Genomic DNA, 14,525 nt, shown 5'->3' with positions numbered 1-14,525 from the left:
CCTGAGTAACCATTTACTTGACTTGGAATCATAGAGATGTACAGCATGGAGACAGACCCTTTGGTCCAACTCGTCCATGCCGACCAGATATCCTAAATTAATCTAGTCCTATTTGCCAGCACTTGACCCATATCCCTCCAAAGCCTTCTTATTCATATACCTATCCAGATGCCTTTTAAATGTTACAATTGTACCAGCCTCCACCACTTCCTCTGGCAGCTCATTTCATCCTCGCATCACCCTTTGCATGAAAAAGTTGCCCCTTAGGTTCCTCTTAAATTTTACTCCCCTCACCCTAAACCTCTGGACTCCCCCACCCCAGAGAAAATACCTTGTCTATTCATCCTATCCAGGCCCCTCATGATTTTATAAACCTCTATAAAGTCACCAGCAGAATTCTTCAAATTCTCTGATTTAAATATCTACTTTTGCGAGAAGTAGGGGCATTGTTAGTGGAATTTGTAATTTTGTGGGCAATTCCTTCAGGGTCTGCTTGGATGGGCCTTCTAACACGTTCCAAAGAGGAATTTTCATCTATGCTGGAAAAACTACTTTATCTGACAATCAGAACATCTGGACCATTGCGTTCTCAATATAATTAAATGTAACAAGAAAACAATCTTCTGTTCTTATCTACTTTCACGGATTTTTACAGTGAGCTCAGACAAATATAAAGGCCAGGATTTAAGTTGATATTGTTTCTGGAGCTGTTACACGGTCGGTAGATTAGAGTTAATTGGTAGGCCTATGTCTCCAGTTCCCAGAATGCTGCATAAGAACACAGAGGTAGGAACAGGAGATGACTAGTCAGTGCTTTGAGCTCACTCTATCATTCAAGGGCTACTCTTTTAGCTCAGTACTGTTTTGATACACTGTTCCTGTATCCTTTAATATCCAGAAATCTATCAAACTGTGTTTTGAACATGGTCAATGACTGAGCTTTCACATCCTCTGAGAAAATAGTTAAAAATCACACAACAGCAGATTATAGTCCAACAGGTTTAATTGAAAGCACTAGCTTTCGGAGCGACGCTCCTTCATCAGGTGGTTGTGGAGCACAATTGTCAGACACAGAATTTATAGCAAACTTTTACAGTGTGATGTAACTGAAATTATACATTGAAAAATGAGTCTTTCATCTGTTCGAATACCATTAAAGTTTCACTTCTTTCATGTGTAAATCACAAAACTTTTTTTTAAAAGTTGCATTCTCAGGTTAACTGTAACAATTGGTGTTAGCTAGACAATATGTTGAAGGTGTTAGCCCCCTGTGTTCTCTGTCTATGCCATGATGTTTAGATTGATTCTAATCTAAAAAGTGAGATAACGGAGTTTTACATGAATGCATGCAGTTTTTGAGCAAAGTACAATGTAACTCTGCAAGTACAAATTCACCTCTCAAAATATATGTATATGTGTGTATGTGGGTCTTAAAGTGAGTAGGATTGGAGTAAGGAAACCTATGGGACTAGACAAACAGGGAATTCAGGTTTGATGTGAGTTGGCGATGGCTTGGATAAGTTACAGTTAGTTCCTGTGAAAGTAAAGTCTGAGCCAAGGGCAGCAGGTTTAGGTACTGGTTGAAGAAAGGTAAAATAGTGAATGGGAGTCTGGAGTGAAGATTTAGGTTAAAAAGTAGACTGGGGGATAGAGAGGAATGTTAGACAGAGTCTGAAAATGATTTGAGAAGTGATTTTCCTCACGTTTCCTCAGTGTTGAATTCTATCTTTCACCTGTCTGTCTATTGAGCTAACTTGTCGACCTTCATGGAGACTTCTGTTCTCCTCTTTTTATCATTTGCCAATTCCTCTGCATTTGTCTGGTGAGCAATTTTAAGATTGTGTTCTCTATCTTGAATTCCATATATGTTCAGAGGAATGGTAAACTCAGTACTCCCATTTCTAACCTTCTGCCAGTCTCAGCCATACATGCCTTTACTAATTTTTTGATCCTGTTCGCTACCATTTTCATCTCTTACTGTATATACCTGAAATCTTCCAACAAATATCTTGTTAGATTTCTTATTAAATAGACTGTGAACATTCAAAAATACAACTTTCATTGCATTCCTGACTCTTAAAAAAACCACTATCACATTTATGGATCATGACTTTTTTTTATTAAATGTGCACTTGCTGACCTTGAATTGCCCATTCCTAAATTTTTATTAATTTTATCTTGAATGGCTATGAACAGTTTGCGTACAAGTAATAGGAAACTAATTGCATTAAATTTATTCTTTTCTCCCTTTGTTTACACTGTGAGAATATTTGAATTTATTTTTCAAATGATTTAAAAACAAAAACTAGAAGATACATTTCAGATTTTAAGATAAAAGTGCACAAGCAAGTTATTATCAAGTGTTTACTTTTTACTTGAATAACAATTAGAACTAGAGGATCATGACTGTGTTTAATAGTGTCTATCCTGTGAGATATAAGACATTGATTATTTGCAAAGGTTTAATTATGTAACTCTATATTCTTGGTTGGGGGGGGGAAAGTGTGCTGTTGTAAACTGATAAGAAATGTGCATTGTGAGTGTAACATTGAGTTATTCATTGAAAAAAAATGAATATCAAGTGTAAACTGAGGGTGCCAAGAGGTGTCCTATTAATTAGCTCTTTAAAAGGTCATGGAAACATTTACTTTCAGTTGAATCTTGGATATTATACAGTGTTTGCACTTCATTTGGCACCTTGACAACTAAATAGATAGCACAGTTGCATAAATAACTTTGTAATTTTATCATAATTTGAATTTTACAGGTCAAATCAACTTAAATATATACTTCATTAACTTGTTTATTTAACATAGTGGTTTGTGATTATTAAAAGTTTTCTTTTTTTAAAGTTCCTATCTACATTTATAAAGAAAACTGTCTTAATTTAAGTTGTAATCATACTCTCCCACCAGTAATACCAACAGCAATTTATATTTCCATTGTGTCTTTAACGTCATAAAGCATTATAATGTGGTTCAGAGAAGCATCATAAGCAGTTTGATGCCGAATCATATACAAATATAAGCTTGGCCTGAGAGAGAAGTTTTAAGAGATGTTGGGTAGACAGGGGTACAGGTTTATAAAGGGAATACCAGTACCTTGAGTTTTGGCAGCCAAAGTGCTGGAGTTTCTCATGGCATCATGATTGGTAAAAGTATTTGAATGCATTTGATGCACGTCAATGTTAACGAAAGATTCTTGAGCATAGCCTCTAAAGTGGTTGAAAGCTGATGCCAAGTTTTTTTTTAATTGAAGTAAGGCAACAGAAAGTCTTAACGTAATAACTGTCAGCTCTGTACATTTTGCAAAAGATAAGTAATATAGTATAATAAATTGGCAACTACCCAAATGTTTTCTCAAATGAAATGTAAAACTTTTCCATAGTTCAGGGATGGTCTCTAGTGGTTGAAAGTGTGTACTGCAGCAGAGCTTACAAAAATCTAAGATATGAATGTATTAAAAAGTACCTTTAGTATCTGCAGACCTTACATATTGTAATAGATATAAAGTAATTTTAAAATGACCAACAGTTTTAAAATCTTATTTGTATCTGATATTTCAATGTAAAAGCTTCTCTGGCTGAATAACCAGCTCCAATCCTGTGCCTGGAAATGAGCTCCAGCATTGTGGGCAAATAGTCTCTATTGAGTGGGAGTCTAGATCAGAGTGGGGCTGGAAAAGTACAGCAGGTCAGGCAGCATCCGAGGAGCAGACAAATCGACGGTTCGGGCAGGAGCCCTTCATCAGGAATAGAGGGAGGGTGCCTGCAGAGTGGAGAAATCATGCAGCTACAGCAGCAGAAGTGCTTGTAAACTGCCAAGACTTTGCAGCTTTCACCATATTTAAAGGCCACTAACACACTACATCACTGCAGGACAGGAACTGGCCCTCACACTGTTGTAATTAAACAATAAGTAAGAAGAAAGGAACACTCCCTTCTCACTTCATGGACACGGACTTGAATGTTTTGGTAGATACATCTATGGAGTGTAGTCCTTTTTCTAACAATTACCACAGCAGGTCACACCATCAGTTGCGACCAATCCAGACATAGATTACAGCTCAAGTCATTGATGTGCCCCAAGTAAAGTGGGATGCCCAGTAGTGGAGGAAGAAGGTCAATAATTTATGGTGTTCTAAAGAGGTAAGTGTTACCCTGGTATCTCATATTCACAGGGCCAGAAAGTACTCTGATTCTGCCACTGCAGATGCATTTCATCAAGGTTAATAGACTATAATTCTTAATATTGTATGCATCATGTCTACTCATTGGCTCTCACCATAAGGGGAGGCAATGGCCTAGCGGTATTATTGCTGGATTGTTGATCCAGAGACCCAGATAATGTTCTAGAGGCCTGGGTTCAAACCACGTCATAGTGGATGGTGGAACTTGAATTCAATGAAAATCTGGAATTAAGAATTTAATTGTGACCATGAATCCATTGCCGATTATCGGAAAAATCCATCTAGTTCACTAATGTCCTTCAGGGAAGGAAACTGCCATCCTTAGCTGGTTTGGTCTACATGTGACTCCAGACCCACAGCAATGTGGTTGACACTTAACTGCCCTCTGGGAATAAGGAATGGGCAATAAATGCTGACCAATTATGTCTTCATCTCATCAATGAATAAAAACAAAACCCACCTCATTCTTCCAAACTACTAATCCTTCTTGACCTCTGCGTTTCACTCACTGGGGATACATCGCTTCCTTTCCTGTTCGTACTTGACCACAAACTACTCTTGCATCTGCTTTCACACTTCCATCATACTCAGTCTCTCACTTTGTCTTATTGCAGGAAATGTTTGCTGGTAACTGGACTGGGAGGTCCAAGACTGGTATTGGGGATGATAAGGTAGGCTAGTGGTGGTAGTGGCACCAGGGTGAAGAGAGCAGCGAAAGTGTGGTAGGGATTCACATTAGGCTACTTAGTCCCTTTGAGGAAAACGTTTTGCGTATGGCCACAAAGGAGCACAACCAATCGTGGAGAAGTGAAGACACCTTAATGGGTGACCAACCCAGGATACTTCATTGTGCCATGGTGCACTGCAGTCCCATTACACCAGGGCTAACTCATTTTTAACCTGCACAAGATTCAATAAGTAACTGTAATACAAATTTTCAGAGAAATAGTGAAAAATTAAATGGGCAAAAAGTCAGCAAATAGAACGTGCAAAAATGTGAAACACTCATTTTTGAAAGAACAGAAGATTAGAATATTACTTAACTGAAGGAAAACTGAAGAAAGCTGTAACACAGAGGGAGTTGGGGTGGTGAAGGGGGGAGGGGTGGGTGGCGGTGGGGTTACTTGTACACAAAACACAGAAAGCCAGCACCCAGGTGTAGAAGGTAATCAAGAAGGCTAATGGAACGTTTGCCCTTATTTCAAGGGGTTTGGAGTATAGGAGTAGGGAAGTCTTACTGCAATTGTAAAAGGTGCTGGTGAGACCACATCTGGAGTAACATGCCCAGTTTTGGTACCCTTATTTAAGGAAGGATATTATTTCATTAGAGACAGTTCAGAGAAGTTTCAGGATGATCCTGGTATAGAGGGATTGTCTTATGAGTAAATGCAAAACAGGTTGGGATTCTACTTAGTGAAGTTTAGAAGAATCAGAGATGATTACATTGAAACATATAGGATTCTTAAGGGGTGTGATGGTATAAATATTGAGAAGATGTTTCCCCTCCTGGAAGAGTTTAAGACCAGAGGGAATAGTCTCAGAATAAAGGGGCACCAACTGAAGACTGAAATGGGGAGTAATTCTGAGGATTGAGAGTCTTTGCAACTCCTTACCGCAAGATAGCAGAGTCCTTGTGTATATTCAAGGCTGAGATAGATTGTTGATCAGTCAGGAAATCGAGGGTTACAGGAAAAAGGCAGGAAAATGGACATTCTGGAGTACTGTCGAAGAGTGTAGTGCAGGAGGATCGTCATTTCGGGCATAGGCCCTTCATCAGGAATGAGGCCTTATTTGAAACATCGATTCTCCTGCATCTCGGATGCTGTCTGACCGGCTGTGCTTTTCCAGCATTATGCTCTCGACTCTGATCTCCAGCATCTGCAGTCCTCACTTCGTCCATTCTGGAGTACTGAGGAAGGATATTATTAACTCTTGAAGAGGATTCTGAAGAGACTTACCAGAATGTTGCCACATATGGAAGGTTTGAGTTATAAAGAAAGGCTGGTTAGGTTGGGATGTTTTCACAGGAGCATAGGATGTTGAAAGATAACCTGATAGACGTTTATAAAATAATGAGGGATACAGATAGAATTAATGGTAATTGTCTTTTCCTTAATTTGGCTTCAAGGAGGCATATTTTTAAAGTGAGAGGAAAGAAATTTGAAAAAGACGAGTGGCAAATATTTAGCACAGAGAGTGGGTCATGTGTGGAATGAACTTCCCAAGGAAGTGGTGGATGCAGGTACAATTACAACGTTCAAAAGACGTTTGGTTAAGTACATGAAAAGGAATGATTTGGAGGGTTAGGGGTCAGGAGCATGCAGATGTGACTAGTTTAGTTTGGGATAATGGTTGCATCGACTGGTCGGACCGAAGGGTCTTTATTGCTGCAGTATGACTCTATAAGGAATGTTAGATCAGCCATGATCTCTTTGAATTGCAGAGCAGACTCAGGCTGAGTAGTCTATTCTGGTTCCTGTTTCTTATGGTCATGTTTGCTTGGGCCATAAATTTTAATCTAGGTTCTTGGACAATGATTGGCCTACTGATGAAATTGAAGCCAGGTGGGTGGCATTGTTGAATAAGTGGAGGCTTAATTTCTGCTCTACCCAGAAACTTTATGCATCCACCCATGCCTCATCCCCTCAAACTCCCCAAAGAAGGAAAGAAGTATCTTAATCACCTATTTTGCATTCTGTGGCAGCTATTTTGTGCAGTTATTATGTAGTTGATTTTCAATCTGATGTGGCAAGTGTCCAAATTCATTTCAGTGTGAGTGAGTTGCAGATTTCATTTGTGACACATTAATTCCACCCCTCCCCATCCTTCATGTTAGTTTTAGTGTAGCTGTCCCTGTGCCCCTGTTGACCTTTCAACCTGTTTCCCCCTTTATCTGCTGAGCCTCTTTATATAACTATTAATGTGCCCACCTAACGCACAGAACCCATGACTTTGGAAATGTCTATAGTCTTGCTGTTGCTATGTTGTCCCCATATCTTGCCTTCCAACAACTGCTCTAGCATATCCAGGTCCGTCCTATTCACTGTGTGATCCCACTCTACTATCCAGATTCTTCCTATTCACTGGGAGACCCCACCTTAGTATCTACAATTTCTCTCTGTTGCTGTCACCACTTCCCTACTCACTCAGCAATGTGAAACTAATCTCCAGATTTGAGATTGGCAGCTTTCCCTGTGACTCCCTGAACTGCCAGAATAAACCCCCGGTCCATCATCAGTAAAGCTTCCAGGACTAATCTGAATAACGGTTCTAAAGAAGGCACACTGAACTTGAAACGTTAACTCTGATCTCTCCTCATGGATGCTGCTAGACCTGCTGAGGTTTTCCAGCAATTCCTGCTTTTGCTTCAGATTTCTACCATCCACCATTCTTTTGGGATTTTTTTCACCAATCTGAATACTTTGATCAAATCAAGCATGGGCAACCCTTGGTCTAGATTAGGATGAGCCTCTTGACTGACTGACAGTACCCACAATTGACAATACCCTTTACACCATAAGGACTGAACCTGTTTGATTTTCATACATGGCTATATGTTCTTAGGACATACCGTGTTTTGTGTAAACTACTGGCACATTCTGCAGCTCTGATGTTGACATAGTACCGTGCCTCACAGCAACATGTACACTCCTGTCAGAATGATAGATTGATTGCCCAGTACTCCCCAGTTCACACAAATTGCCTGCCTCTGCATTAAAACCAATGCAGAGGCATTAAGTTTGTGCTGATGACTCTGCGTGTATACGCTAAAAATGTGAAATAAACCAAGGCTGGCCACTTCATCTGCTAAAATGAGTAGGTGTTAAGAAAGCAAACTAATGTCCATAAAATGCTACTGTATAGATTAACATGCTCATCCCCAGCACAGAACAACTAACAGGGTGTGAAAACCTTTGTTTAAGGTGATGGATATGAAAGGGTTAATCTAAGAGGCAAACTGAATCTCTGTCTGTTCTGATGTAAAACATACCACTGGATAGATTATCAGGCAGTTTAGCTGGATAGGCATTGGTCTCTGACATGGTCTGCTGATGGAAACAAATATGTCTTTACTCTCTCTCATTAGTAACAGTTAATGTGCCTAAGAATGAATGTTATCTGTACGTAGTTCCTGACATATTGATTCTCTAAAGGTCAACATGCAGGTTGAGTCTGTGATTAAGAAAGCGAATGCAATGTTGTCATTTATCTCAAGAGGGTTGGAATATAAAAGCACCGTTGTGCTACTGAGACTTTATAAAGCTCTGGTTAGGCCCCATTTGGAGTACTGTGTCCAGTTTTGGTCCCCACGCCTCAGGAAGGACATACTGGCACTGGAGCGTGTCCAGCGGAGATTCACACGAATGATCCCTGGAATGGTAGGTCTAACATATGAGGAACGGCTGAGGATCCTGGGATTGTATTCATTGGAGTTTAGAAGATTAAGGGGAGACTTAATAGAGACATACAAGATAATACATGGCTTGGAAAGGGTGGACGCTAAGAAATTGTTTTCGTTAGGTGAGGAGACGAGGACCCGTGGACACAGCCTTAGAATTAGAGGGGGTAAATTCAATACAGAAATGCAGAGACATTTCTTCAGCCAGAGAGTGGTGGGCCTGTGGAATTCATCGCCGCAGAGTGCAGTGAAGGCTGGGATGCTAAATGTCTTCAAGGCAGAGATTGATAGATTCTTGTTGTCTCGAGGAATTAAGGGCTACGGGGAGAATGCGGGTAAGTGGAGTTGAAATGCCCATCAGCCATGATTGAATGGCGGAGTGGACTCGATGGGCCGAATGGCCTTACTTCCACTCCTATGTCTTATGGTCTTATATGATAAACTGGATATAGGTTTGCTCGCTGAGCTGGAAGGTTCATTTTCAGGTGTTTCGTCACCATACTAGGTAACATCTTCAGTGAGCCTCCGGACAAAGCTCTACTGGCATTTCCTACTTTCTATTTATGTTTGGGTTTCCTTGGGTTGGTAATGTAATAAACACTGCATCGGACAAACAGGCAGAAAACTAGCCACCAGGATACATAAACATCAACTAGCCACAAAAAGATATGACCATCTCTCACTAGTATCCTTACATACAGATAAGGAAGGACACCACTTCGACTGGGGCAACACACCCATCCTAGCACAAGCCAAACAGAGACGTGCACGAGAATTCCTAGATGCATGGCATTCCAACTGGAACTCTATCAACAAACACATTGACTTGGACCCCATTTACCACCCCCAGAGAAAAAGGAAATTACATCACCAGTTCTGATCTCCTTCCTATCGGAAAGATGTTGTGGAACTTGAAAGGGTTCAGAAAAGATTTACAAGGATGTTGCCAGCGTTGGAGGATTTGAGCTATAAGGAGAGGTTGAACAGGCTGGGGCTGCTTTCCCTGGAGCGTCGGAGGCTGAGGGGTGACCTTATATAGGTTTATAAAATCATGAGGGGCATGGATAGGGTAAATAGACAAAGCCTTTTCCTTTGGTTGGGGGAGGCATAGTTTTAGGGTGAGAGGGGAAAGATATAAAAGAGACCTAAGGGGCAACCTTTTCATGCAGAGGGTGGTGCGTCTATGGAATGAGCTGCCAGAGGAAGTGGTGGAGGCTAATAGAATTCAGCATTTATAAGGCATCTGGATGGGTATATGAATAGGAAAGGTTTGGAGGGATTTGGGCCAGGTGCTGACAGGTGGGACTAGATTGGGTTGGAATGGACAAGTTGGACCGAAGGGTCTGTCTCTATGCTGTACATCTCAATGACATGTCCTCCACACAGGTTACTGGACAGTTCCTGACACTGGCATAGAAAAGAAGATTAGTGACAGCACTCTACCCCAAGCATTGCATGATATTATAGCAAAGAAAGTTATGATATCTGTGGCTCTAACTATTTCAGTCACCCTCTAATAGGCTTATTCGCACAATTATAACATTATTGCTATGCCCAACAAAAATATTTTCAATTGAGCTGTACTGGAATAATCGTTTTTGAGGTTTGAGTGATTAAATTTGACGGTATTGCCTTGTTGTGCAGTAAATTAACTTTGTGATTTTCATCAAATGATGTTATCTGCAGTGTTTAATCTTATTCAGGATTCTGTGCTCTTTCTACAATCAGCTGAAAGCAATCACTTTGGGCTGAATCTTAATCTGTTTTGGCTAAGTTTCTCTCTGTGAGGTATAGCAAGTTATCTCAAGCTCATATTCCAAATTCACCTCGTTAACTACCAAACTCCAATGACACTATTTGTTTGATGTTAGCTGGATTCTACCATTTGCCACATTTGGAGCAATTCGCCATTGCCAAGATATCCCAGAATAGACTGGCATCTCTGGTATCCATATTACCATTAAAAGGCCGTTGTGTATCTTGGTAAACACCGTCAATGTGGGATTGCGCTGCGTGGTTCCTCATCTTTGTCCTGAATGTGTTAGATAAGGGGAAATTGGCACCTCAGTTTGCTGACTAGCACCTGAAGTCCTGGTGGATGGGATAATGCAGAGGAGAGCTGTTCTCCTTCCCCAGGGCCATCAGAGGAAACCGTGATGCCAGGACCCTGCCACATTGGTCAGTCTCAGCGTCTGGAAGAATGCACAGCAATGAAGGAAAAAGGAATATGACCTTCTGCACTCAGCAAGTATCAGTGCCCATCTTTTCTCTGCTACCTCACAATCACTTTATCTCTGCCACTGCAATCATCTCTTCCACCAAAGCTCATGCTCCACTACTCCCAGTACATTACATGGAGCATCTTCCCTTAGTTGCCCTCACTCTAACTTAGCATGGCTATTGCACAGCCTACTTACTCACTCAGGACACCTCACTACCCATTGCTCCATTCCTCCACTAGTTCCATCACTCACAGTTTGTAATCTTCTTTCATCTTGCTCAATCCTCCCTTGCAGACAACAGTCCATAAAAGGGCAGAAAAAAAGTCAAGTCAGGTCTTTGTTTTGCTTGATATTCAGCTCTTTACCTACCATAAGCTAAATGATGCTGACAGACTTGAGGGGCTGACTGATTGATTGTGCCCGAGTTTCTACAGTGATATCAAAGGCTGCCCTTGGCTTACTGTACCAGGAGCCCTGACTGATAACCGTCTCCCTTGTCTTGGCTGAGATTGTGTTTGGTAGTGACATGCATTCTAGTTTTGTGACAGCCCTTAATGACCAGGCAAGACATAAATACTGTTAGTCTGGTAGCTTTGGTGGCAAAACATGAAAAGGCAAGGCAAGGCAGACTTGGTGTCAGCATCCAGGGAGGTCCGAGGTAAGTGATCCTTAATACAGCAAATGAGCAGCCCTGAGATGTAGCCTGGTCCAATCAGTTGGCTGGCTGCCTGTCTCTGTGCACAAAATGTACTTGCAGTATCATTGCATTGTTAGTTTCAGGTGTGCTCTAAAGTGCAGCTTTAAAGTGAAGAAAAATCCCATTTACAAATGTACTGAACTGTTGCAACTAACCCTATCATATACTGGATTAGTGGTGCTGGAAGAGCACAGCAGTTCAGGCAGCATCCAATGAGCGCTGCTCGTTGGATGCTGCCTGAATTGCTGTGCTCTTCCAGCACCATTAATCCAGTATTTGATTTTCAGCATCTGCAGTCATTGTTTTTACCTTGTTGATTTTAACCCTATCATAATTGATTCACCATAACAAGAAACCGTTGGAGATTGTGCATTGACTTCAGAGTGAGAATCTCCAAGGCTGCTTTAGTTTTGTTTTGGGGGCGTGGGAGAGGTCAGCTTGTATTTTCTTCTTAAAGATTTTTATCTTATTAAATGATAATGTGGCCCAGAAACCAAAGAGAATCCTTGAAGTTTCACGTTTGTCTCTGAGTGTAAGACACACTGCATGAAAACATTTCAGGAAATTGTGTCAACACTTACCAGGCAAGCTGGGTGGTTATAGCACGTTTCAGGATATCAGCTATGGCATATATACATAAAGTGATCAATGTAAAATGTTGACATAGACTACATTGAGACTTTCCAATGCATTATTGAAACAGTATTACAAAAGACGCTGAAGAGTTGAGTTGTCACATCAAGAGGGACCTGATAAAACTCTTGTTGGCATCCAACTTTATAAATATTCTACAAGTAGAAGGCATTGCGAAACTTTCATCAACTGTAAACCAGGGATCAGTGACTTTTGTAACTGCTTTGTTAAGTTGTGAGGAATCCATAGATACTTTTATTGAACTATTTGTCTCAGGAACTGTGGCTACCTCGGCACTATTCTGTAGGTTCAGTGACTGGGGAGATAACCCATATTTACAATGTCATCCAATTATTTCTTTACATTTAGGAAGATCTCTCAACTGAAGAAAGAGACAAGCTAGTCTGGTGTCACCTTTCGAAGTAACCTAAAAGGGGTTTCAAGTTTTTCCAATCGTGTGACTAATTTGGGATATAGGTGCTCAAAGACAATGTTTAAGAGTTGAAAGGAAGTTGAGGGTAAAGCATACCTTCTTACTCACTACGGAAGACTGCTGGATACTGATGATGCACACTTTTTCCACATATGTGTGATCGTTGAATATCAGTAAGATATGTGACATCCCTTCAACTGTAATCAAAATGCCTCCAACTACACAGAGATTAAATTAGGTGGGAATATGATCACCTTAACTCATCATAGGGTGTCATCTGAGGTAACTGTCACACAGACAACTGGTCTTATTCTAAATTTTTTCACTTAATATACCTGAAGCTTATTTCTGAAGAAGTTGCTTAACTTGCTTGTTAAGGTTGCTGTTGAGCAAGGGTAAGTCATCACCAACACTGCGAAGTGATTGCCAGAAGTCTGACTTCAATTTCCTCGCTGAGGGATTAAACCTGCTTTGAGGGTCCAGCAATCAGCCTGTTTTTGTGGGTGCTCAATCTGGATTTATTTTCTCGGCTGTCAGTGAACTTTTGCTCCTCTCACTGCTTTTTTTCCTGTTCCCATTACTGACTGTAAAAAGCTTTAGCAGTTTAACAGTTATCTTTGCAGTTATCTTTGCAAGAGTATTCTGTTCTCTGTTGCTGTAGTTTATTAGTACATTTGTAAACTATGTTTTTGGTGACTGTATACTTAAAAGAAAAACACTTCAATGGTGAGTAATAGTCAGTTCAGTTTAAAATAAACAGTTGATTATGATAGCTGAATAAATTGGTTTAATATATTTTCCATTCTTATTGATATTGTGTTATTAATCACTTCTTATTTGCCATTACCAAAAACAAACAAATTAAAGGGAATAAAGCATTGAAATGTTTCTGATCAGTTGTTTCCAAAAAGTATATTATCTATATTTTGTAGGACGGAAAGAAAAAATTTGATAAAGAAAGCGAGAAATACTATTCTATCTTGGAGAAGCATTTGAATCTATCATCAAGGAAAAAGGAAGCACATTTACAAGAGGTAAGAACATTCTTGCCTTATAGAACTGTTTTAAGGAATATTTATTACGGTTTAGAATGCAAATATTTATTAAAAATTTCCTTAACTAATCTCCGGTTGGCTTCTGCTTGTTCCAAAAATGATTACTTTCACACATCCCATTTGTATGATTTCGCACAAATTATAACCTAGCAAATTACATTATCCCAAAGAAAGTTTGGCCCCAATTTAAAACCCTATATAAGTGATGGATTGTGAATGATATTGATTTTTATTATTTAAAAGGATATACTGGTTTGATTGTTGACTTGTTCAGTCTTTCCTGGGTCGACATTCAAGTAATAAGATGAAAGAGTAAGCAACATGTTAGAATTCTGCATTGGTACCGTTCAGAAATAGTCAGCCCTTGCTGAAAGATTGGATGTGAAGCCTTCCATTTCTGTAGCGCAGGTTTAAAAAGAGCTTCTAATTAAATCAGTAAAATCTTCCTGCCCAACAATTGTAGGAGGGAAAATAGAAGGAGCTTGGTGGAATCAAGTGTTCTAGGCTGTCTCCTTTGATGTCTCAGAATATAAATATGGTGGTTAGGAGCCTCCTTAAATGGGACATGTTAAGCAATCTAACACTAGGAAACTATTAGACCATAAGACCATAAGACATAGGAGCGGAAGTAAGGCCATTCGGCCCATCGAGTCCACTCCGCCATTCATTCATGGCTGATGGGCATTTCAACTCCACTTACCCGCATTCTCCCCGTAGCCCTTAATTCCTTGTGACATCAAGAATTTATCAATTTCTGCCTTGAAGACATTTAGCATCCCAGCCTCCACTGCACTCTGCGGCAATGAATTCCACAGGCCCACCATTCTCTGGCTGAAGAAATGTCTCCGCATTTCTGTTCTGAATTTACCCCCTCTAATTCTAAGGCTGTGCCCACGGG

At 40.2% G+C, this 14,525-nt stretch overlaps 1 protein-coding gene across 3 annotated transcripts in view; it reads left to right on the top strand.

The window, feature by feature from the left end:
- arhgap42a (Rho GTPase activating protein 42a) overlaps positions 1-14,525 on the top strand; it is a 335,015-nt gene that overhangs the window by 249,986 nt on the left and 70,504 nt on the right. For all 3 annotated transcript variants that reach the window (XM_072578263.1, XM_072578262.1, XM_072578264.1), the window contains exon 5: positions 13,505-13,606. In XM_072578263.1, coding sequence (XP_072434364.1) covers positions 13,505-13,606 — 102 coding nt within the window. The remainder of the gene's footprint in view (positions 1-13,504; positions 13,607-14,525) is intronic.

The sequence above is a fragment of the Chiloscyllium punctatum genome, chromosome 9 (assembly GCF_047496795.1).
Source record: "Chiloscyllium punctatum isolate Juve2018m chromosome 9, sChiPun1.3, whole genome shotgun sequence".
In the NCBI taxonomy this organism is placed as follows: domain Eukaryota; kingdom Metazoa; phylum Chordata; class Chondrichthyes; order Orectolobiformes; family Hemiscylliidae; genus Chiloscyllium; species Chiloscyllium punctatum.
The sequence above is the reverse complement of the archived record's forward strand: the minus strand, read 5'-3'. Positions and strand labels throughout refer to the sequence as shown.